Consider the following 25,733-nt stretch of genomic DNA (forward strand, 5'->3'; position numbering starts at 1 on the left):
AAGAGACGCTACTGTTTGTTATATCTCTGTATAGCAGGTCCGCGGGCCGTGCTATATAGATCAATATTTCAATCATTATAGTGTATATTTGATAACGGGAGTTTCCCAGTCTCCGACAAAAGTGGTGGTGGCAGTAGAGGGTTAGTTGCGTAATTATGTAAAAAAGAAAACCTCAGCGCCCAGGACTCTCTTATTAAACACACAATTCCCCGTGAGATGCTGCTGTACACAGGTGCAAAAACCAAAAAAACTTATATCAATAAATACCAGCGCAAACCCACATAATAAATTGCATCACCCAGCCTATTAAACAAACTTAAAAAACTGACACAAAACCACTTTTGTGCTAATGAAATAAAAAAATATATATATAAATAAATAAAAATAAATAATTTTTGAATTAATAAGTCCAGTGACAAAAATAACAGTCCCGTGACAAAATAAGTTAAATTGTAATTTTCATTGGATTCTTCCGTGCCTTTGATCCCTTCACCATCCACCAGTGCAAAAACCAACATTAATCGCACTCACTATTATCTGGCGAGTGCGGTTAATGTTGGTTTTTGCACTGGTGGATGGTGAAGGGATCAAAGGCACGGAAGAATCCAATGAAAATTACAATATAATTACAATTTAACTTATTTTGTCACGGGACTGTTATTTTTGTCACTGGACTTATTAATTCAAAAATTATTTATTTATATATATTTTTTTTTATTTCATTAGCACAAAAGTGGTTTTGTGTCACAGTTTAAGTTTGTTTAATAGGCTGGGTGATGCAATTTATTATGTGGGTTTGCGCTGGTATTTATTGATAATAGTTGCGTAATTAACCCGACCCAGTAACAAGCGCATTCAGGCTGCAGGCACAGATTGTAGTCCATTAGCTGGGCAATCGCTGTGTAGGGTGCAGCTGAGAGTGGCCTTGTTACGCGCGTCACACCGCGGTTTTAGATCGGCTGGTCCTTCGGTCACGAGTTTGGTGAGAAGGTCTGGGGTCTGACGCCGTGGGCGTGACGTATTACTGTTAGTCGCGGCTGTGCGATTGTCGCCCTGTTGGTGGCGGCGACCGCGGGTCGTGACAGGGACCTCTGTGTAAGGGCCCAATCATGTGATCGGTGTTCTGCTGTGTCCTCCCAAGGAGCACGCACAGGCTGTAAATGTGGGCGCCGTTTATTAACGGCAACCCACTCCTGTACTGCTCCCCTCCGGACGTTTATGTACATGGGACGGACGGGAAGTGGTTAAATATCTTTGATGGCTTCTTTGTGAAGACAGATACCTCAGATCTCTTCTGTAATGTGTTAGATGTATAACACCCCATTCCCTTTGCCAAGAATAAAAGGGTCAGACCTGATAAACTCCTCCTCGATCAGCGACATGCTCCATAGTCTCCGGATGTCTAGTTGGAGGAGGTGTGTGATGGTCTGCAGGACTTTTTCTCGCTCCGTTTCCCAAAGAAAGCCGTCTGCTTTGGACTTTGTCTTCCTTCCCTGAGAAAAACAAATCTCACGTAATCCTGCCACGAGAGAAATATATTGGAAGCCATTTGCCTTTCTGCTATGCTGACCATCTGTTGTCAATGGCATGTCACTAATTTGGAACAGGGATACAGCTCAGGAAAGTCAAATCCTTTACCAGCAAACTCTGGGGTCAGTGGTTGACCGTATTGAAACCAGGAGAACCGGCACAACAGCCAGGAAACGAAGATTTGCACAAGGAGTGGTCATAATGGGAGTCCCAATGTTCCAATGAAAGGTTTCCTTTAGGAAAGTGCTCATGCCCAATCAGAACTGCCGTAGACCGGGTTCACCTCTTACCTTACCGCTGGGCTCCACATTCCCCAACGCGGCTTTGTAAGTCTCCACCTCAAAGGCCTCAACCAAATGTACAAGGAGAAAGCAATTCATCTTCAGTGTGTTGAGTTGAGTGTTCTTATCGGCCTGAGCCAGCGATAGATCTTCCAGGACTGCAGGGAGCTCAGCCGCATGCTGGGAAGTGGCTGGAAAAAGATGGGATATTAGGCATCCTAGTAAACTGCATGAATTTACAAAGGCTCCCTAGTCACATGCTTGCTTTAGCTCATGATACCCCTGCAATGCACAAAAAAACAAACACACCAACCAACCACAACACACCAACAACCAAACACCAACAACACCAAACAAAAAAAAAACCACCCACAACCACAACCAAAAAAAAAAAAAAGTCATTACTGGTGTAAAAGAATGAGTAAAAAAGTGACAACTACCATGGACTGCAGTGCAGCTTTTACATTAGAACAAGTCAGTATAATCTTTGGACTAAAAATAGTTTTTATGAATACACTGCACCAGACTGAAGAATACCTCTAGTAGGAGCAGAGATATACCTTTGCCAAACAGCCCTAGGAAATCTGACATCTCATGTGCGGGAACCAACAGATGTGTTGCACAAGCAATGGATTGGGAAACACTGACTTATGTTGCACCGACTTATCTCAGTGTGTTAAAACATACAAAGAACCATTCATCACATGACCTCTGCCCCAATACACCTTACCCGCCAATGTTCCTACCAGGGGCGGACTGACGGAAACTCGGGCACTGCCCGAGGGCCCGGGGTCAGTAGGGAGCCCCATGAGATGCCCCTGGTACCTTTTTCATAGGCTTTTTTGAGTTTGGGCAAGGACACAGGGGCCCCATGATCCATTATTGCCCGGGGGCCCCATGAGTTGTCAGTCCGCCCCTGATTCCTACTACAAGCCTGCAAAACACTTCAATTCTACATTATATTGGGGGTTATGTACTAACATCGGGCAGCATAGTGGCCAAGTGGTTAGAACTTCCACCTGGCAGCACTAGGGTCGTTGGTTCAAATCCCAACCACGGCACCACCTGTCTGGAATTTGCATGATCTCCCTGTGCGGGTTTCCCTCCCACACTCCAAAGACATGCTGGTAGGTTGATTGGCTCCGGTCTAAAAATTGTCCCTAGAGGGTAGGAATGCGAGTTCGGTACCTTAGATCAGCCTTCCTCAACCAGGATGTCTTGAGGTTTCTTTAGGGGTGCCTTGGCAAAATGTCCAAAAATTGCCCATAACTTATATACAAGCCGTTCAGTGGAACAAGCTCGCCTTTTAGTTACAAAAAGCCGACCCAGGCTGCTGGCATCCTGACAACCAATGACATCAGCTGCTAAGGAGGATGTCAGCTGCCAGCCCAGTATCCTAGTTTAACCCTCCCTCGCCCCTCTGTCAGTGCTGGGGTCACATTAGCTCAGTGATTGAGAGAGGGGGGGGGGGGGGGGAAGAAAAAAAAAAAAAAAAAAAAAAAAAAAAAAGCGCTTAAGGTGCCCCTGTGCTCGCATGTAGTGGTGAACGCATACGCAGGCCATGCCCACATATGTAAATTGTGTTCAAACCACACGTGAGGTATCGCCACGAACGTCAGAGCAATAATTCTCGCACCAGACCTCCTCTAACTTTGCATTGCTAACCTGTAGAAATTTTTAAAGCATCACCCATGGAGATTTTTTAAGTACCGCAGTTTCACGCCATTTCACGAGCGTGCGCAATTTTAAAGTGTGACATGTTGGGTATCCATTTACTCGCCATAACATCCTCTTTCATATTTTAGGAACAAATTGGGGTACTTTTTTTCATTAATGTGCATTTTTTTCCCAAAAATATATATATTCATTTAAATAAATAAAAAAAAAAAAAAAAAGCACATCTGTTTTCGGTCAAGTGGATTTTGAATTTTGGTTTTCGGCACCAGAATTTTCATTTCGGTGCACCACTAACGGACAGCAAAGTCTCCTCATAGAAAGCAACTCCATTTCAATATAAACGTTTGTTTAGTAAAAAGGGATAGTTTTTCCCAGAGCAGTCCTGCCTCCAGCATAGTCTAAGAAGGGAACCGTGAATTTCAGATTCGCCATCAGATTACCAAAGATATGTGCTCATATCTCCCCTGTCACCTCTTAGTGAGTAATGAGCTCTGCCCTGCCCCTCGATGGACCCCGCTCAGTCTGTAGGTCCCCTCAGAATCTGCACACTCTGACTTCGGAGGGCAGGAATGGAATGAGACAGACCTGCGAATAAGCCGATGTAGGTCTGGCCTTACAGCGGCAGCGAGATCCTTCTACACGGCCACCAAGATTACAGACCGGGGGCCACAGGCAGAGATCACACCCAGAGGAAGGAGGAGTCACATTCGCCTTGGACTCATCATGTGGCTGGGGAAATCTTTAAAGATCATACACAAAATTCTTGAAACATAAAAAAAACAAAACAAAACAAACAAAAAAACACAACACCAGACTGAAGAATGCTTCTAGTAGGAGTAGAGATATACCTTTCACAAGTAGCTCCAGCAAATCTTCTTTCAAGGAGGCATCCAAAGTGCGGAAATGGCTGGAAGAAGAAAGGAAGGTCAGAACAGGAAAGAGAAAAACCTGACAATATATAATCTGCACGGGATACCAGAGATGGGTCCTGACCACGAGATATGTCCTCCTGTTATTTGGGTTGTGGCAGTTGCCAACCGCAGGTAGCCGAATGATGGCTGCACTGCGGCCGGCCAGTTCTGGGAGGCCATCATATGACATCCTCCCAGAACGCGCTCTCCTACACGCCCCCGGTGATCTCCGTGTCCCAGGGACACAGCTGATCAGGTGATGTGGTAAAAGGCCAATCACAGCGGCCTATTGACACGTGATCAGCTGTGTCCAATTACACGCTGATCACTGGGAAATGCAATTGCCGGTTCTCTGCTGCACTTTCCTCACACTGTCAGGGAGTGAGGAAAGAACTGTTGAGAACCAGCTGTTAGAGCAGGGATCGGCACTGATGATCGGTGCCTAGCAGTGCCGCCTCATCAGTGAAGGAGAAAAATTACCTGGTTTGCAAAATTATATAATAGAAACAAAAAAAACTTATTTTCAAATATTTTACCTTTTTTTTGTTTATAGTGCAAAAAATAAACACCCAGTGGCGAATAAACACCAACAAAAGAAAGCGATTTGTGAGAAAAAAAAAATTCATATAGGTACAACGTTGCATGACCGCGCAATTGTCATTAAAAGTGCAACAGCGCTGAAAACTGGCCTGGTAAGGAAGGTGGTATAAGTGCCCAGTAGGCAAGTGGTTAAGGGGGATGACTTGAAAATATATACAAGTATTCGGGTGTCCTCACCCATGCAGGGTGGGGGGGGGTTCCCGAGTAGTCCACATAGAGAGGAGAGGACCGATTTACAGTGCACTCAGTGCTCTTTGGGACCCTGAATTCAGAGGTTCAGGAGAGATGTTTGGGGTGGGAAAGCCTACAAACCCAGATTACAGGGACTGAAGGGGTTAAGACACCTGCAAGGGAGTCTTGAAAAGCTGCAGGAAAGAATCAGCACGTCTACGAGGTGGAGTGCAGTGGAGTGGATCACAGCGGCGATCAAGTGTGGACTCCCTGGAGCTCCTGTGGTTTGTCTTGTGTCCCAAAACAGATGGGAACCCCAAACCTAGATGTAGGACTGAGATACTGGTGGTGAGCCATGTTGTGTGATCATCTTTATTCCAGGACTGAAAGGTTTGCTTTACTTTTTTTGCTGAAGAAAACAGTTTGCTTGTTTTGAGAGACCAATAAAAAGGACCATTTACTTTTACAGGTGCCTGGCTAGTGATCCCGAGTTGCCATATTTACAAATCCCACAAATCCACCACACAGTCCAGTACACAAGGGGAAAACAAAATATAGCCGACAAGTCAAATTCACTTTAACCCCTCGCCCTCCTGAGGATTTACCCCCCTTAATGACCACGCCTCTTTTTGCTACTCGGCGCTGCACTAATTCAACTGATAATTGCGCGGTCATGCAATGCTGCACCCAAACGAAATTTACGTCCTTTTTTTCACACAAATAGAGCTTTCTTTCGGTGGTATTTGATCACCTGTGCGCTTTTTATTTTCCACGCTATAAACAAAAAAAGGCCAAAAATTTTGAAGAAAAACAATATTTTTTACTTTCAGCTACAAAAAATATATAGTAAGCTCAAAGTTGGTTATAAATTTAGGCCAAAATGTATTCTGCTCCATGTTTTTGGTAAAAAAAAAAATCCCAATAAGTGTATATTGATTGCTTTGTGTGAAGTTATAGCGTCTACAAACTATGGTATAGATACTGCAATTTACACCATTTTCCTGCTATACAGCGCTGCGCTAGTTTAACGGACAATTGCGCGGTCATGCAATATGGTACATAAATGAAATTTACATCCTTTTTTTCCCCACAAATTGAGCTTTCTTTTGGTGGTATTTGATTGCCTGTGCGGTTTTTATTTTTATTGCGCTATAAAAAAAAAAAAAAAAAAAAAAAAAAAACCTGACAATTTTGAGGAAAATAAAATAAAAAATATATATATTTTGGACTTTTTGCTATAAAAACATGTCCAGTAAAAAAAAGAAAAAATGCAAAAATCAAATTTAGTCATAAATTTCTGCCAGAATGTATTCTGCAACATGTCTTTGCTAAAAAAAAAAAAAAAAAAAAAAAAAACCAATACGTGTAAATTAATTGGTTTACGTGAAAGTTATAGCGTTTACAGATGGCGGGAAAGATACTGGGATTTTTAGGTTTTTTTTTTATACTAATAATGGCGGCGATCAGCGAATTATGGCAGCGACTTATGGCAGGACTGCGGCGGACATTCTGACATTGGGGGGTACTGACTTGGGGTCACTGACATCCCCAAAAAGACTAATACAGTGATCAGTGAAAAAAAAAAAAAAAAAAAAAAAAAAAAAAAAACACTGACACTGTACTAATGGCAATGGGGAGGAAGGGGTTAACTTTATTTTGCAGGGAAGGGTTATAGGAGTGAGGGGGAGTGTTATACTAGGGGGCGGGGGTGTGTGCTGCACGGGACACCGCTGATCGAGAGAGAGAAACTCTTCTTTTTCCATCAGCTCCTCGAGCTGTCAGGGAAGTGACAGAGAGCACAGCTACTGCAGCTGTGCTGTCTGTCACTGTTTGCCGCCGATCGCCGGGAAACAGCCGGTAAGGACTGGCTGTGACCCGGCGACTGACATCAGCGGCGGTGATCGGCGGGACAGATAGGGCGGCGGCGCGCCTCCTGTTTACAAAACACACGTGGTTTTGCCTGCCCGTGCCGCCCTATTTCTACAGTGGCTGGGCGGCAAGTGGTTAAAGCTAAACTCCAGGAAAATCTAAAAATCCTCTTTTGCAGGAGGGTTGCACCTACACTGCCAGGGTTAACTGCTCGTTATGTTCAAGGGACTTGGTGCCCTTTTAGTTACCTGATCCCCCTGCAGCCTCTTTTCCCATATGCTCCAGCACTCCAAGGTCCTCTGGTGTCATCAGGGCCAAAGTAGGGACTAGAGCTCTGCACTGGTCAGGAGGACATGGAGAACAGGTGGAGTATGAGGTGGTGGTTAAGGGGAGCTTTGGGCAAGTAAAAGTGATTTTAGGTCTCCTAGAATTAAAAAAAAAAAAAAAAAAAAAAAAAAGGAGTAGTTAACCCCCACAGTCTGGGTGCAGCCACACTGCAAGGGAGGCTTTTCAGGTTTCCTGGAGTTGGGTTTTAATGAAACAGTCCACTAAACAGACCGATCGGTATATGTAAAGCAGACCTATACAGTACAAGATATGGGAGGCAGAAACTATGAACTGGGCATAGCTTCATTGGTTGCAAACAATAGCGCCAGAAATCAACTGCTTTACGTCAAGTCACCCCAGACAGTTTATCCAATAACTCGAGTAACAAAGATATTCGTTCAGCATGATGTGCCCTAAAGATTTTTAACCACTTGCCAACCGCGCTATAGCCGAACGATGGCTACAGCACGGTTGTCCAATCCTGAGAGGGCTTTATAGGATGTGCTCCCAAAACACGCCCTCCCGCTAACCCCAGGGGCATGCACCCGGTGATCTCCATGATTGCCCGGTGATCTCCATGATCGCCCGGTGATCTCCATGATCGCCCGGTGATCTCCATGATCGCCCGGTGATCTCCATGATCGCTGTGTCCTACAGCAACTCTTAGTGAATAGAAAACATCTTCAGTAAATATTGATCGATTGTTTCCATGGAGCAGACCCACATCCAGCAAAGTCTATAAAATGCAGCCATGGATGTCGACTTGCCATCAGATTACCAAAGATATGTGCTCACATCTCCCCCGTCACCTCTTAGCGAGTAATGAGCTCTGCCCTGCCCCTCGATGGACCCCGCTCAGTCTGTAGGTCCCCTCAGAATCTGCACACTCTGACTTCGGAGGGCAGGAATGGAATGAGACAGACCTGCGAATAAGCTGATGTAGGTCTGGCCTTACAGCGGCAGCGAGATCCTTCTACACGGCCACCAAGATTACAGACCGGGGGCCACAGGCAGAGATCACACCCAGAGGAAGGAGGAGTCACACTCACCTTGGACTCATCATGTGGCTGGATAAAGATAAACATCTTCCCGCTGAAAGAGGACATCAGATGAAGGAGATACTTACTATACCATGCTGTAAAGGGCATCAAAGTGCTGAAGGACGCACTGTGGACCCTGAGAGCGGAGAGCCGCTTTATAATCTGAAACGGGGAGAGAAAAAAAACAAAAAAAATGAATATGAAAAAGGAAAAAAAAAGTAACAAGAGTAGAATACATTCACAGCACAATAAATACATCAGCTAAACCTCCATAGAACAGCAGATTACAGTTTTGTACTCTTCTACTGCCAAATGTTTTTTTTTTTGGTTTCCATTTCACTTGGGATTCTGTCTGCAGGTTTTCGTGCCGGTTCACACCATAGAAACGCAGTCCAGATACATTCAGGATGAATTTCTGTATGCTCGTTTTTTACGCTTTTTGATGCATTCTGGTTCATTTTTTCACCCCCTCTTTTTCTTCAATTTAAATAGGGACAGTGAGTTTTTGGTGCGTTCCAGAAAAATGCTGCCTGTTCTATTTTTTTTTTTGCAACTGGAACTGCAAGCACTGATGTGAACTATGAAATTGACAACCATATCACCTACTTCCTGCGCATTTTGGATGCAGAAAAAAAAAACAACTGAAAATGCATGTAGTGTGAACTGGCTCTTAGGCTGGTGCGTTTTACTGCGTTCCAGAAAAATGCAGCCTGTTCTATTTTTTTTTCTGCAACCGGAACGCACTGGTACGGCAAGCCCTGATGTGAACTATGACACCAACAACCCTACAACCTACTTTCTGTGCGTTTTGGATGCAGAAAAAAAAGCAACTGAAAATGCATGGAGTGTGAACTGGCCCTTAGGCTGCCTTCACAGGTAACAATAAACAGTGCAGCGCTCAAAAAATAAAGGCAATATAAAGTCTATGCGATATCCATGGTGTTGTCTGGATTAGATGAAGAACTTCCAGAGTATGTACTGCTTCAAAATAATATCAATGCGCACTCACCAGAAACGCATGGATTATGCGTATGTAGGAATAATCATCCCAGATGTCAGATCCATCGAAGATCAAGTGGTGGGCGTCCTTCTCACGGTGGGTCATCAAAGACTCCAAATCAGATCCAGAGGTCCCCTTAAGGTTAGTCAGGTAATCCACACTGATAGTATTGATCCCTCTTCTGGCTGGTATAGGCACCCTCTCTGTGGGAGTAATAGATCCACAAAGGAGCCCCAAGAAACAGGTGCCAGAGATAGTGTAGTATGTTCTTAGGTGATTTGTCAAAAGCAGCAATAGGGCAGTATGCACATCACAACATATATTAGGAAGTGAAAGACAGCATTACTGACCCCAATAAAGATGGCCGCCGGGCCTCCTCGTGGCTCCGGCGGTAGGAAATGACGTCACGCTCTGCACAGCTCCTCCTTAGGCCTTTCGTGCTACAGGCACATCAGAGGGGAGGCTGTACATGCGTTTCTGGTGAGTGCGCATTGCTATTATTTTGAAGCAGTACATACTCTGCAAGTTCTTCATCTAATCCAGACAACACCATGGATATCGCATAGACTTTATATTGCCTTTATTTTTTTAGCGCTGCACTGTTTATTGTTACATTTATATACATATATTTTGAAGGTATTGTGGTTACCTGGAGTGTTCTAGCTGCTGTATATAATTTGAGAGCGCTCACTACAAATTGTTTTATTATCCGTTTGCCTTCACAGGTGTTGCAGTAATCAGCATTCTCCACATTTTACCGCAAGGTCTACTTCAACCACTTCGCCTCCCGCACTCGTTCACAGTCTATGGACCAGAGAAATTCTCATTTCCGCTATGGGCCCGTCTATTCGGCGATCACTTTGTCATTCCGAAGAGAACAAGGTAATACATATATTGTTTTAAGTGGCTTTTTGCAATCTGCAGAGCTAAGGGAGCTTCAAAGACGGCAAATTGTTGGTGCTGCTGAGCTGGTGCCTCTGGACTGAAGTTGACAATTTATAAGAGGTGTCGGGAGGCGGCGTGTCAGAGGTGATGGCGGCGTATAGTTTCCGGGAAAATGTTGTGTGATAAGTATAAGCGTGGTCGGCACGGTCAACTGACCGAAAGATACAAAGTACATTGTGCAGGATTGTGACCCGGAATTAAAAAATAAAAAACCCAAACACTGCTGCAAAAGTGACTGCCAAGCTAAATCTAACCCTAGGTTCACATCTGTGTGGGTGGTGCTTCTTCGGATTCGCACGAAAATCCCTGCAGCCGCACAGAGGAATGCGGACCTGCAATGGAAAACGCAACCGTACTGGCAGGGGCGGACTGACCATTTGGAAACTCGGACACTGCCCGAGGGCCCGGAGTCAGTACGGGGCCCCCATGAGATGCCCCTGGTACCTTTTTCATAGGCTTTTTTTGAGTTTGGGCAAGGACACAGGGGCCCCATGATCCCTATTGCCCGGGGGCCCCATGAGTTCTCAGTCGGCCCCTGCGTACTGGCTGTGTTTTCCAAAGAAGTGCAGGGACTTCTTCCCTGCGTGTCACAGGGCACGGGAGTCCATTCAAATGAAAGGGCTCTCGTGCCCCACAAAACGCTGCCCGCACGGCCCCATATATGTGAACAGGGGATCAGTCTTCATGGGACCAAGTGGCACCAACAATTTGTCCTTTTTGAAGCCCAGTAAGCTCTGACATGACTCCGTATCACTAGCAGTGAATGACGAAAGTGAGGCTTCCCACCTGTTAGCTAGGTGTCTCATCACACAGCGGAAGCAAAAGTGTTACATCACTTCTGCTTTCAAACGCAAAACATGTCATCACTTTCACACCTGAAAATCACATAGTGTTTCCATTTTTATTTTGTCTAACCCCTGTAGTTGTGAGCATCAACAGAGCACACATAGCAGGTACAGGATCTTAAGCTCTAGGTGGTTTATAGTAAAAGAAAGAAAGAAAAAAAAAAAAAAAAAAAAAAAAAAAAAAACTGTTAGATAAAATGATAATCGAAAAGGCAAAAAAGTACTCAATAAATGAGACCCCCACTGGGCCAGCTTGTATAAGGTAATGTACAGTATCTCCCAGAAGTGAGTACACCCCCCCATTTGTGTAAATCTTTGATTCTCTCTTTTCATGTGACAACACTGAAGAAATGACACTTTGATACAATGTGACGTAGTCAGTGTACAGCTTGTATAACATGGAAATTTGCTGTCCCCTCAAAATAACTCAACACACCGCCATTGATGTCTAAACCGCTGGCAACAAAAGCGAGTCCACCCCTAAGTGACAAGGTCCAGATTGGGCTCAAAGTGTCAATATTTTGTGTGGCCGCCATTATTTTCCAGCACTGCCTTAACCCTCTTGGGCATGAAGTTCACCAGAATTTCAGAGGCTGCCACTGGAGTCCTCTTCCACCATGGAGCTGGTAGATGTTAGAGACCTTGTGCTCCTCCACCTTCCATTCCACTTCCATGACAACATCACGGAGCTGGTGGATGTTAGAGATCTTGTGCTCCTCCACCTTCCGTCTTCCACCAGCTCCGTGATGTCGTCTTGGAGGAGTGGAAGAGGGAAGGTGGAGGAGCACAAGATCTCTAACATCCACCAGCTCCGTGATGTCGTCATGGTAGAGGTTAGAGACCTTGCGCTCCTCCACCTTCCATTCCACTTCCATGACAACATCACGGAGCTGGTGGATGTTAGAGATCTTGTGCTCCTCCACCTTCCATCTTCCACCAGCTCCGTGATGTCGTCTTGGAGGAGTGGAAGAGGGAAGGTGGAGGAGCGCAAGGTCTCGAACATCCACCAGCTCCGTGATGTCGTCATGGTAGAGGTTAGAGACCTTGCGCTCCTCCACCTTCCAATCCTCCATGACGACATCATGGAGCTGGTGGATGTCAGAGACCTTGTGCTCCTCCACCTTCCGTTTGAGGAGGCCCCACAGATACTCAATAGGGTTCAGGTCTGGAGACAAGCTTGGCCAGTCCATCACCTTCACCCTCCGCTTCTTTAGCAAGGCAGTGGTGGTCTTGTAGGTGTGTTTGGGGTCGTTATGTTAGAATACTGCCCTGCGGCCCAGTCTCTGAAGGGAGGGGATCATGCTCTGCTTCAGTATGTCACAGTACATGTTGGCATTCATGGTTCCCTCAATAAACTGTTGCTCCCCAGTGCCACATGTCCATTTATACCCGCCGCTCCATAGAGAGCAGGTCTGCTTGAAAAAAAAAAAAAGGGACAGGCGGACCTGATGGGTCCTCGTGTGAAAGGGGCCTAACTGGCATCATCTGCAGATGGAAGTCATCCCGTTGATCTGCAGATGAACAAAAAGATACAAATATAAGATGATGGGCAGCACAGGGGCTAAATGATTAGCATTTCCACCTGGCAGTACTTGGGTCGCTGGTTCGAAATCCCAGCCACGGCACCACCTGCCTGGAGTTTGCATGTTCTCCCTGTGCCTGCGTGGGTTTCCTCCGGGTGCTCTGCTTTCCTCCCACACTCCAAAGACCTGGTGCTAGATTAATTGGCTCCTGTCTAAATTGTCCCTAGTATGTGTATGTATGAATGTGAGTTAGGGACCTTAGATTGTACGCCCCTTGAGGGTTAGGGACCTTAGATTGTACGCTCCTTGAGGGTTAGGGACCTTAGACTGTACGCCCCTTGAGGGTTAGGGACCTTAGATTGTATGCCCCTTGAGGGTTAGGGACTGATGTGAATGTACAATATATATGTAAAGCGCGGAGTAAATTGATGGCGCTATATAAGTACCTGAAATAAATAAGAAGTTACTTTGTATATTTCTGTATTCATGGTTGAGCAATGTTCTCGATAAAAATTGTCTGCGTACTCAGCAATGCCACTTTGGTTAACCAGAGACAAGTTGTTGTGTACGGTCTCAGCAGAAGGACTGGATGTGCTACACATGCCTTGTGACCATTTTTGGGGCATGTGTAGCACACCCAAAGTCTGCGACTGGTCAAAGGACAGCACACAGCTAACAAGGTATGTGTTGAGGTCTGCAGCATGTAATGTAAATCTAGACAACTGGCCAGGGTGTGCGGTGTTCTGCCATTCACTATACCCATACATAGTTTAGCAGTGACACCGACACCACAACAAGCGACACCGGCCACCACCACCGCGACTCCACCACGACAAGCGACACCGGCCACCACCACGACAAGCGACACCGGCCACCACCACGACAAGCGACACCGGCCACCACCACGACAAGCGACACCGGCCACCACCACGACAAGCGACACCGGCCACCACCACGACAAGCGACACCGACAACCACCACGACAAGCGACACCGAAAACCACCACGACAAGCGACACCGAAAACCACCACGACAAGCGACACCGACCACCACCACGACAAGCGACACCGACCACCACCACGACAAGCGACACCGACCACCACCACGACAAGCGACACCGACCACGACAAGCGACACCGACCACCACCACGACAAGCGACACCGACCACCACCACGACAAGCGACACCGACAACCACCACGACAAGCGACACCGACAACCACCACGACAAGCGACACCGACAACCACCACGACAAGCGACACCGACAACCACCACGACAAGCGACACCGACAACCACCACGACAAGCGACACCGACAACCACCACGACAAGCGACACCGGCCACACCACGACAAGCGACACCGACAACACCACGACAAGCGACACCGACAACACCACGACAAGCGACACCGACACCACCACGACAAGCGACACCGGCCACCACCACGACAAGCGACACCGGCCACCACCACGACAAGCGACACCGGCCACCACCACGACAAGCGACACCGGCCACCACCACGACAAGCGACACCGGCCACCACCACGACAAGCGACACCGGCCACCACCACGACAAGCGACACCGGCCACCACCACGACAAGCGACACCGGCCACCACCACGACAAGCGACACCGGCCACCACCACGACAAGCGACACCGGCCACCACCACGACAAGCGACACCGGCCACCACCACGACAAGCGACACCGGCCACCACCACGACAAGCGACACCGGCCACCACCACGACAAGCGACACCGGCCACCACCACGACAAGCGACACCGGCCACCACCACGACAAGCGACACCGGCCACCACCACGACAAGCGACACCGGCCACCACCACGACAAGCGACACCGGCCACCACCACGACAAGCGATACCGACAACACCACGACAAGCGACACCGGCCACCACCACGACAAGCGACACCGGCCACCACCACGACAAGCGACACCGGCCACCACCACGACAAGCGACACCGGCCACCACCACGACAAGCGACACCGGCCACCACCACGACAAGCGACACCGGCCACCACCACGACAAGCGACACCGGCCACCACCACGACAAGCGACACCGGCCACCACCACGACAAGCGACACCGGCCACCACCACGACAAGCGACACCGGCCACCACCACGACAAGCGACACCGGCCACCACCACGACAAGCGACACCGGCCACCACCACGACAAGCGACACCGGCCACCACCACAACAAAGATAAGGATGACAGAAGACAATTTTCAGGTCTCACCGCTCAGCTGGGATGGCAGTTGCCGCACAGGCTGGACCTCTTGGACCACATACTGCCCCACACCACCGCTCTTCAGGAGGTCTCTGAAGGCCAGAGGGATGATGAACTGCACAGACATGATGGAAGCCTGCAAGAAAATGGAAGGAAATGTTATATGGATCTAGGCACTTAGGATGGAAAGTCGATACAGCGGCATCCAATAAGGAGGGCAGGCAAGAAATCCCGGAGTTCACCTTTAAAGCTCCGTACACCCCCAATGTACGCTCACCTTCCCTCCAGTCATCCAATGGCTCGTCCAGTGTGGGGAGTGAAAGGCAATATCTACTACTTCCAGGGATGGAGGGGCATGTGATGGCACTGGGCCAATCAGTCCATAGGCCTCTGTGAGAACCTGTAGAGAGGGGGGGGGGGGGGTCAGTTCGCTGCTGGGGGAGGAATTAAAGCTTTCCTGTAGATCTACCCTGAATGGGCAGAGGCCGGGTTTGCTGTGAAGTGACTGTCACTTATAAAAGAAAGCCCCCCCGCCACACAATGTGGACCCTCCCGTCGAATCATACATCCCATAGAGATGTACAGACAGAGGAGCATTGTGTGCAGCAGCTGGTTCTCACTCCATTCAGGAGGGTTGAATACCTGCAGAAGCTGGGGAGCAATGAAGTGGCATTTACAGATACAGACCCTGGCAGTAACAGGGCTGGCCTTCCTCCATAGGCGGGATGACAGGGCCACTTTAAAAGTGAACATGCGAGAGAAATACAGAACCTGACACGGATGAACGGTCATACAACACGCAGAGCACAGAGCCGTCACCAGGATCCACAGGGCCCCCTGTTTCCTGATATCAAGCAGCACTGGAGCTCATCTTCCCAAAGCCAAGCCCCTCGCCTACCTCATCCCAAGCACCCGCGGGGCCCCTCGCCTACCTCCCAAGCGCTCGCGGGGCCCCTCGCCTACCTCCCAAGCGCCCGCGGGGCCCCTCGCCTACCTCCCAAGCACTCCCGGGGCCCCTCGCCTACCTACAAAGCACTCCCGGGGCCCCTCGCCTACCTCCAAAGCACCCCCGGGGCCCCTCGCCTACCTCCCAAGCACCCCCGGGGCCCCTCGCCTACCTCCCAAGCACCCCCGTGGCCCCTCGCCTACCTCCCAAGCACCCCCGTGGCCCCTCGCATACGTCCCAAGCACCCCCGTGGCCCCTCGCCTACATCCCAAGCACCCCCGTGGCCCCTCGCCTACATCCCAAGCACCCCCGTGGCCCCTCGCCTACATCCCAAGCACCCCCGTGGCCCCTCGCATACGTCCCAAGCACCCCCGTGGCCCCTCGCCTACATCCCAAGCACCCCCGTGGCCCCTCACCTACGTCCCAAGCACCACTGGGGCTGGCTACCCCAGTTTCAAGCAACCCAACTTCATTCTCCCTGGCGACTCACCTGTGACCCCTCACCCCATCTCAAGGCCCACCACCTTCATGCCCCTCACCCCGGGGCCCCCCATATTCATCCCAAGTGCCCCCTCACCCCACCAACTTGATTTGAAGAAACCCCGGGGCCCCTTACGCTCACCTCAAGCACCCTAGGGCCCCCACTATCACCACAACCACCCACAGGCCCGGACTCAAGCAGCTCCCAGGGGGCCCCACCACCCAGACAGTAAGCAGCATGCAGCCAGTGAAGACCTCCAGCAGCTGTGACGAAGAGACTTCTCCTGAATCCTTCAGATGTAAAAACAAGTCACAACCCCTCCCCCCCCAGCGCCGGCCGCACTCACCCGGAGCCCCTCCTCCTCGCACACCGGAACCGGACAGCGGATATCCAATCGCCAGCACCCACCGATCACTTCAAATCCGCTCCTCCCGCCAAAAGCCAGCCAATCACCAGTCAGCGTACGGGTCTTACGCATTCAGAGCGCCGGCCAATCCGAAACTAGCAAGCCGGGCCGGCTGACCAATCACACCTAAGCTAAAATGAACCAATGAACTAAGGCCGAGAAAAAAAGATTGACGGCTCCGCTGGGCAATCGCGCTGGGGAGGCAAAGCTTGCTGGCACTATTGGACGGCTGAGTTGATGAGCAGGCCAGCCAGCCAATGGGCTGGAAGAGGTGAATCTGTCCATTTCTGTCCATTCCGAAAACCGAAATGGACAGATTAAAAAAAAATAATAATAATATATATAAAATAAATTTAAAAAATAATATTTATATAAATAAAATTTATATATATATATATATAATTTTTTTTTTTTTTTTTTTTATACACACTGCCCCAAAATATGAAAGGAACACTTTGTAATCAGAGTCTAGCATCAAGCCAATGAACTCCTGGGATATGGATCTGGTCAGGTAAGTAGCAGAGGGTTGGTAATCAGTTTCAGCTGCTTTGGTGTTAATGAAATTAACAACAGGTGCACTAGATGGGCAACAATGAGACGACCCCAAAACAGGAATGGTTTTACAGGTGGAGGCCACTGACATTTTTTTTCCCAAACTCATCTTTTCTGTTTTGCATTTGGCTAGGGTCAGTGTCACTACTGGTAGCATGAGGCCATACCTGGACCCTACAGAGGTTGCACAGGCAGTCCAACTCCTCCAGGATGGCAAATCAATACATGCCATTGCCAGAAGGGTTGCTGTGTCTCCCAGCACAGTCTCAAGAGCATGGAGGAGATTCCAGGAGACAAGAGCATGGAGGAGATTCCAGGAGACAGGCAGTTCCTCTAGGAGGGCTGGACAGGGCCATAGAAGGTCCTTAACCCATCAGCAGGACCGGTATCTGCTCCTTTGTGCAAGGAGGACCAGGATGAGCCCTGCCAGAGCCCTACAAAATTACGTCCAGCAGGCCACTGGTCTGAATGTCTCTGAACAATCAGAAACAGACTTCATGAGGGTGACCTGAGGACCCGACGTCCTCTAGTGGGCCCTGTGCTCACTGCCCGGCACCTGTCAGGGCTCCCAGGTATGACCAGAGGTGTGTGACTGAAGCAGGGAAACGCAGACCTCAGATATGTTATAAACAATATAATTTATTAACACTAACAGTACAAACATAAACGCAGTGCAATACTAAAACATAATACAGTGCAAACAAACCAAACCAAACCACCCACAGATAACAGTACATACAAGCAAGCGTCGTCAGGCAGGCCGGGTCAATATCAATTGGGCAGGTAGGTACAGGGGGAGCAAGCGGAGAATGGTCGGGGTCACAGGCCAGGTTCAGCAGGTAGCAAGCAGCGTAGTACAGAGGGTCAGACAGAGGGATGGTCAGGGTCACAAGCCAGGATCAGAGCAGGAGAAGTCAGCAAAGGAACAGAAACAGGATGCAGGACAGATACAGGGCCCAGGACAAACACAACACCAAGGCAGAGTCTGTGGGTCTGGCCATCCCTTAAATACCCCAGCATCATCAGTTACAGGTGTTAGCTGGCTGCAGAGTTGAGTCTCTGATTGCTGGGAACACCCGCTGGCCAGCCCTGGTACTGCAGATCAAAAGGCAGGTGAGTCCCACCATTGCTGGCCAGTCCATTCCTAACAGCACCATAGAGCTCGATTGGCATTTGCCATTGAACACCAGAATTGGCAGGTCCACCACTGGCACCCTGTGCTTTTCACAGATGAGAGCAGGTTCACCCTGAGCACATGTGACAGACGTGAAAGGGTCTGGAGAAGCCGTGGAGAACGTTCTGCTGCCTGTAACATGGTTCAGCATGACCGTTCTGGTGGTGGGTCAGTGATGGTCTTGGGAGGCATCTCCATGGAGGGACACACAGACCTCTACAGGCTAGACAATGGCACCTTGACTGCCATTAGGTATGGGGATGAAATCCTTGGACCCATTGTCAGACCCTACGCTGGTGCAGTGGGTCCTGGGTTCCTCCTGGTGCAGTGGGTCCTGGGTTCCTCCTGGTGCGGTGGGCCCTGGGTTCCTCCTGGTGCGGTGGGTCCTGGGTTCCTCCTGGTGCAGTGGGTCTTGGGTTCCTCCTGGTGCAGTGGGTCCTGGGTTCCTCCTGGTGCAGTGGGTCCTGGGTTCCTCCTGGTGCATGACAATTCCCGGCCTCATGTGGGGAGAGTATGCAGGCAGTTCCTGGAGGATGAAGGAATTGATACCATTGAATGGCCCCCACGCTCGCCTGACCTAAATCCAATAGAACACCTCTGGGATGTCATGTTTCGGTCCATCCAACGCCACCAGGTTGCACCTCAGACTGTCCAGGAGCTCAGTGATGCCCTGGTCCAGATCTGGGAGGAAATCCCCCAGGACACCATCCGTGGTCTCGTTAGCAGCCTCCCCCAATGTTGTCAGGCATGCATACAAGCACGTGGAGGCCACACAAACTACTGAGGACCATTCTGAGTTGCTGCAATGACATTTCAGCACAATGGACTCGCCTGCTGCATCATTTTTTCACTTTGATTTTCGGGGTGTCTTTGAGTTCAGTCCTCTGTAGGTCGATCATTTTCATTTCCATCAGCAATCATCCTGCAGTGTTGTGGGGGTAATAAAGCCACTGGACCTGTCATAAGCCCTCATCAAGAGTGACAACTATGCCCACCCTCCCTTCCGTGCCTGTGCAACCTCTGTAGGGTCCAGTTTTGACACTAACCCGAGCCAAATGCACAACGAGTGAAAAACAGAAAAGATGAGTAGAGAAAAAATGTCAGTGGCCTCCACCTGTAGAACCATTCCTGTTTTGGGGGTCGTCTCATTATTGCCCATCCAGTGCACCTGTTAATTTCATGAACACCAAAGCAGCTGAAACTGATTAACAACCCCCTCTGCGACTTACCCGACCAGATCAATATCCCAGGAGTCTCACTGACTTGATGCTAGACTCTGATTACAAAGTCTTCCTTGCATTGTTTTGAGCCGTGTATATTTATTAGTACTTTCAATCAAATTGATTTTAAACAATAAGAAAACATGACGTAAATCGAAGACTAATCGACACAATGGGCACAGTACAGGGGGGGGGGGGGGCAGAAGTCTCAGTACAAGGAGGGGGGATCAGGAGGGTACAAGGGATTAGGAGTGCACAGTACAGGTTAGGGGAGGCTGCCAGGGACATGGTGATTCCGGGACAGGTTAGTGTTTGGGTCAAGGTCAGGGTCAAAAGTCAGGGTTTAAAAAAAAAAATTGGTGTCAGTTAGTGTTAGGGCTCGTTCACACTTGACTGTTTTACCAACACTTGCCAAACGCCGCTATAGCGTTTGGCAAGTGTTGGTCCGGCGTTTGCGGAGCGTTTTTTAACACTCGGCAAACGCTCCACAAACGCCGCATGCACGGTTTAGCGGTGGTTGCTAGGCGTTTGCCGAGCGTTAAAAACACCCCACAAACACCTAGAATGAAGTTTGAATGGTGTTACCGCTCTGCAAACGCTCCGCAACCATGCCGCAAACGCCGGCCGGGTGTTTGCGGAGCGGCGCCATGGACAAGAATAGGAGGCTTCAACGCTTCCTGACTCGTCCAGAGGCGTCCGTTTTGCCGCGACACTACCGCTCCCGTTAGAACAGCACCATGTGCTGCAATGTGCAGAATTGCCAGAGGCGTTTGGGAAGCGGTAAAAACGCTTCCCAAATGCCTCTCTGCCGCCTGCACACAACGCTAGTGTGAACGTAGCCTTAATGTCAGTGTGTTTTAGGTAAAAAAAAAGACAAAAACAAAATGCGCTCTATAGTTTCTGGGCTGTACTCCGGGTACAAACAACAAATAACATTCACATATATGGTATCACTGCGATCGTCAGGAGCTGGAGAATTTATTTTGGGTTGTTCTTTGGTGGTAGGTTATGGTTGTAACAAGAAACACACAGCTCAATAAAAAAAAAAAAGATTTTTTTTACTATTTTGATAGTCCTTTGATAATAAAAAAAAAAAAAATTCAGGAGATATCCGTTACCATTTACCACCAAATGAAAGCCCAATTTGTCCTGAAAAAAAACACGGTATAATCCACCTGGATATAATTACAAAAACATATTAATATTCAAATTACATAATAATAAATACTCAAAAACCAAAAAAAGTCCAATAAAAAAGTGTCCCAATAAAAAACAGTAATGTCCAAAAATAAGTCCCAAATATTCAAACTTTATCATCCAGTAGGAAGAAATCCTATTTCATCCCGTGGTACCTCAAAAAAAACAAAATTGAATAATCTAGTGCATTACCTTTGTAAACAATATATATTCACTCAGTGCAAAAAAACACAAAAAACACAAAAACTGTGCAAAAACTATATATATATATATATCGTGCACATATGGATTAACTGTGACCACTCCGTGAACACTGCAACACTGTGTATCCACCGACACCAATAGTATTACATACTATTACCCTCTGTATCAATATAACCAGCATCCAGTCAGAGATCTTCTATTTCCTCTCCAAAGAAATTTTTCCAAGGTCCTCAAAAGACAAGAAGGGTCTCAAGGCTCATATTCAAGGTATATATAAAAGGTTTTAATAGCCACTTACATTAAAATTCCACATATCCAGCTCCCAACATGGTTCCTATGCAAGTTCTGCCAAACAAATGCAGTAAGCCATGTGAAAACAACCCACAAAATGGCCGCGGCGACACTTCCGGTCTGCGTGCGTGTGTATCGACGTCACACCCTTAACGCGTTTCGTCACTTCTGGACTTCGTCTGAAGGGATATACCTTGAATATGAGCCTTGAGACCCTTCTTGTCTTTTGAGGACCTTGGAAAAATTTCTTTGGAGAGGAAATAGAAGATCTCTGACTGGATGCTGGTTATATTGATACAGAGGGTAATAATAGTATGTAATACTATTGGTGTCGGTGGATACACAGTGTTGCAGTGTTCACGGAGTGGTCACAGTTAATCCATATGTGCACGAGATATATATATATATATATATATATATATATATATATAGTTTTTGCACAGTTTTTGTGTTTTTTGTGTTTTTTTGCACTGAGTGAATATATATTGTTTACAAAGGTAATGCACTAGATTATTCAATTTTGTTTTTTTTGAGGTACCACGGGATGAAATAGGATTTCTTCCTACTGGATGATAAAGTTTGAATATTTGGGACTTCTTTTTGGACATTACTGTTTTTTATTGGGACACTTTTCTATTGGACTTTTTTTGGTTTTTGAGTATTTATTATTATGTAATTTGAATATTAATATGTTTTTGTAATTCTATCACAAAAAGGTTATAATATTGAATTGCTTTCTGGGGAGAAAGTGTGACTTTTTGGAAATTTTGGGGTGGAGGTGGTTATACACTTATTTATTAATCCACCTGGATGTACAAAGTAGACGTGATGATATGTACAGTACAATACGGGGTATGCGGGCCCCCTTGGTTTTTGAACGGGGGGGCTTCATGAATGTGGTATAATACGTACCAAAAAGAAGTAGAAGACGAATATAGAGAAGTTGTGCTGCGTGCCAAGTGCTAGCACGGCGGGGGCAGGATGGCGCTCCTACGCGTACTTTGCCACCTGCGGGATGGGAGGCAGAGACGGTCTTTATTATTAACCCGGCTCCATCTGTTCTCACATATCAGCTTCCATCAGCGCAGGCGACAGTCACCAGCATTTATTATATCCGGCATTTCAAAGGGCATAGAAATCCCTAACAACCCATTTCTATTATTTATCCATGTTGGTCTGGTTAAAGCAGAACTCCGGCTTTAGTAAAGTTTAAATGGTTCCTTTGGGCCGGGCTGAGCCAGACAAACGATTTATTTCACTAAAGGTTTATTCTTTGAAGTGCGATTCACATTCAGATTGCGCTTCACAGAGCATTTGACAGGTGGGGAGGAGGCATATCTCCTCATCAGCTGCTTTAACCCCTTGCCCTCCAGAAGATTTACCCCGCTTTCTGACCGGGCCTTTTTTTTTTTTTTTGGTGATACGGTTCTGCATTACTTTAACTGACAATTGCACGGTCATGCAACGCAGCACATCAAAGAAATTCAGGTCATTCCCCCCCACAAATAGAGCTTTTTTTGTGATACGGTTCTGCATTATTCTAACTATTTGTGGGGGGAAAAATTGACAAGAATTTCATTGATGTACAGCGTTGCATGACTGTGCAATTGCAATTCTGCACATCGCACTGTTTTGCGGACCGATTTCGGGGTGCTGACCAATCAGAAGCTGACTAGCCTGTACTGTCATCCCTACAAGGAGAGAAGAGAAAGCAGCAGGGATTTCATATCCCCAGACCTGTTAACCGGCTTTCTTTCTTCTCCTTGAAGATATGACAGTACAGGCTAGATGACTTCTGACTGGCCAAAAGCTTCCATGTGACGGTGCTGACCAATCAGAAGCCATCTAGCCTGTACCGTCATCCCTACAAGGAGAGGAGAGAAAGCTGCAGGGATTTCATATCCCCAGACCTGTGAAACGTCTTTCTTTCTTCTCCTTGTAGGGATGACAGTACAAGCTAGATGACTTCTGACTGGCCCTCAGCTTCCATGTGACGGTGCTGACCAATCAGAAGCAGACTAGCCTGTACTGTCATCCCTACAAAGAGAGGAGAGAAAGCTGCAGGGATTTCATATCCCCAGACCTGTGAAACGGCTTTCTTTCTTCTCCTTGTAGGGATGACAGTACAAGCTAGATGACTTCTGACTGGCCATCAGCTTCCATGTGACAGTGCTGACCAATCAGAAGCAGACTAGCCTGTACTGTCATCCCTACAAGGAGAGGAGAGAAAGCTGCAGGAATTTTATATCCCTAAACCCGTGAAACGGCTTTCTTTCTTCTTGCAGAGATGACAGTACAGGCTAGATGACTTCTGGCTGGCCAACACCTTCCATGTGATGGTGCTGACCAATCAGAAGCCCTCTAGCTTGAACTGTCATCCCTGCAAGGAGAGGAAAGGAAGCCTTGGGGATTTCAAATCTGAGAATCTGGAGCATCTGCGTCCATGGAATACATCCCCGCAAGTCCTTCTTCCCCACTCTCCGCTCAGCATGTGATCAGTGCAGGAAGGTTTCCCGCACCTCTCCTGTGTGAACTCGGGGATATGACAAGTCTAGGTTCACACAGGAACAGTGGAGGAAGTCGCATGTAATTGGGACAGGGATCACATTCCTGTTCAAATCGCATGCTACTCTTTGCAGTCCACACATTTTTGTATTGATGCAAATCTCACCGCAAAGTATCGGGACTTTGATATCGGCGAGCACTTGACTGAAAGTATCGATACTCGTACTCGACGATCAAATAAAAAGGTATCAGTGTGTCCCTAGTACAGTGTTGCATGACAGAGTAATTGTCAAACTATCGCAGTGCTGAAAACTGACCTGAAGAAGTATTGCAGGCTGACACTCGAGGGGTTAAACGATTCCCATTCAGTCACGATGGTTAAACAGGGAAGAATTATTATTCGTTTAACTCCGATTTTCCATTTGCAGATTTAGTGCCCAGGAATTTACATTTCTGTACAGAGCTCTGCAGGATGCCAGATCACGTAGACAGCAGCACATGCGACGTGCCAAATTGCTTCCGAAGTAAGTGGTGGCAGCTTGTATGAACACGGATGACAACGGGGGAGGGGAGGACAAGGGACAGTCTGTGCAGAGCAGCATAGCCTTACTTAAAGGGACAGAACTAGGAGATCTAGGAGGTGAGAATTCTTCCTGGTGTTGGAAACTGACCAGTTGCCCTTCTTTCCTGCATTCTAAAATGATACCGTCAAGTATTTGGGGAAATTAAAAGAAACACGCGTGTTATATGATTTTTCATGAGTATTCTCCATTTTTCTTGGAGTATATCAATACAATCCGGCCCATACAGAAACCTCTAAAGTGCACTAAAGGTGATACTGAACCTAAATCCTTAAAGTGTTACTAAACCCCCAACAGTACAATCAATCTGTAGATGCAGTAAAGCATGCTGGTTATACTCACTGTGGAACCTAAGGGGTTAATCCTCTGCACAGTGTAAAAAGGCTGTTTGATCCTGTCTTCTCTGATCCTCCCCTTCGTCCAGCGTGTCCCCTCTTACCTCCTGATAAGACATATCCTGTGGAGACACTCTGCACATGCTCAGTTTGGTGAGTATCGCTAGAGTTTTTTTTTTTTTTTTCTTGAGAGAGTGCATGTGATCAGCACATAGCAAATCAGCACTGTCCAGACAGAGGTCATGGGTCCTGCATCCTCCTAGAGCAGAGAGAAAACTCCTACAAGCTTTAAAAGGTGCTCTGCTGGACACTGATAGAAGTTACAAGACTGCTATATACTGCTGATGAGAAAAGGGATTTAGCAGTTTATATTTACTAAAATAATTGCATTTCCATGTTGTGTGTACTGTGGGAGACCAGATATAGCGAATGCGGGGTCCGGGGGGGGGCAGACATCGCGAATGCGGGGTCCGGGGGGGCGGACATAGCGAATGCGGGGTCCGGGAGGGGGGGGGCGGACATAGCGAATGCGGGGTCCGGGGGGAGGGCGGACATAGCGAATGCGGGGTCCGGGGGGGGGGGGCGGACATAGCGAATGCGGGGTCCGGGGAGAGCGGATATCGTAAATCCGGTCTCCCCGGCCCCCGCATTCACTACATCCGCTCTCCCCGGCCCCCGCATTCACTACATCCGCTCTCCCCGGCCCCCGCATTCACTACATCCGCTCTCCCCGGCCCCCGCATTCACTACATCCGCTCTCCCCGGTCCCCGCATTCACTACATCCGCTCTCCCCGGACCCCGCATTCACTACATCCGCTCTCCCCGGACCCCGCATTCACTACATCCGCTCTCCCCGGACCCCGCATTCA

The 25,733-nt window shown here is 47.9% G+C and overlaps 2 protein-coding genes and 2 non-coding genes across 6 annotated transcripts in view; 1 reads left to right on the plus strand and 3 right to left on the minus strand.

Moving 5' to 3' along the window:
- Positions 1 to 16,829, minus strand: part of NCAPD2 (non-SMC condensin I complex subunit D2) — a 74,385-nt gene extending 57,556 nt beyond the window's left edge. The window contains exons 1-6 of one of the 2 annotated variants that reach the window (XM_089663010.1): positions 16,745 to 16,829; positions 14,981 to 15,107; positions 8,493 to 8,568; positions 4,337 to 4,395; positions 1,821 to 2,002; positions 1,354 to 1,493 (exon numbers count right to left, since the gene is read on the minus strand). In XM_089663010.1, coding sequence (XP_089519136.1) covers positions 1,354 to 1,493; positions 1,821 to 2,002; positions 4,337 to 4,395; positions 8,493 to 8,568; positions 14,981 to 15,098 — 575 coding nt within the window. In that variant the 5' untranslated portion in view covers positions 15,099 to 15,107; positions 16,745 to 16,829. Of the gene's footprint in view, positions 1 to 1,353; positions 1,494 to 1,820; positions 2,003 to 4,336; positions 4,396 to 8,492; positions 8,569 to 14,980; positions 15,108 to 15,248; positions 15,368 to 16,744 lie in introns of those variants that run through there. The other variant, XM_089663009.1, reaches the window with a different exon arrangement.
- Positions 1 to 25,733, plus strand: part of LOC149435103 (uncharacterized) — a 70,854-nt gene that overhangs the window by 41,978 nt on the left and 3,143 nt on the right. Inside the window, exons 3-4 of one of the 2 annotated variants that reach the window (XM_089663011.1) lie at positions 10,132 to 10,288; positions 24,376 to 24,471. In XM_089663011.1, coding sequence (XP_089519137.1) covers positions 10,132 to 10,288; positions 24,376 to 24,471 — 253 coding nt within the window. The remainder of the gene's footprint in view (positions 1 to 10,131; positions 10,289 to 24,375; positions 24,472 to 25,733) is intronic. The other variant, XM_089663012.1, reaches the window with a different exon arrangement.
- On the minus strand, positions 3,915 to 4,218 carry LOC149435106 (small nucleolar RNA U85). Its single transcript, XR_016308557.1, has one exon. It is a non-coding gene; the product is annotated as a small nucleolar RNA U85 (small nucleolar RNA).
- LOC149435107 (small nucleolar RNA U85) lies at positions 8,131 to 8,434 on the minus strand. The gene has a single exon (XR_016308556.1). It is a non-coding gene; the product is annotated as a small nucleolar RNA U85 (small nucleolar RNA).

The sequence above is a fragment of the Staurois parvus genome, unplaced genomic scaffold (assembly GCF_062004578.1).
Source record: "Staurois parvus isolate SC_StPar_1 unplaced genomic scaffold, SC_StPar_1.0 ptg001612l, whole genome shotgun sequence".
Taxonomy (NCBI): Eukaryota; Metazoa; Chordata; class Amphibia; order Anura; family Ranidae; genus Staurois; species Staurois parvus.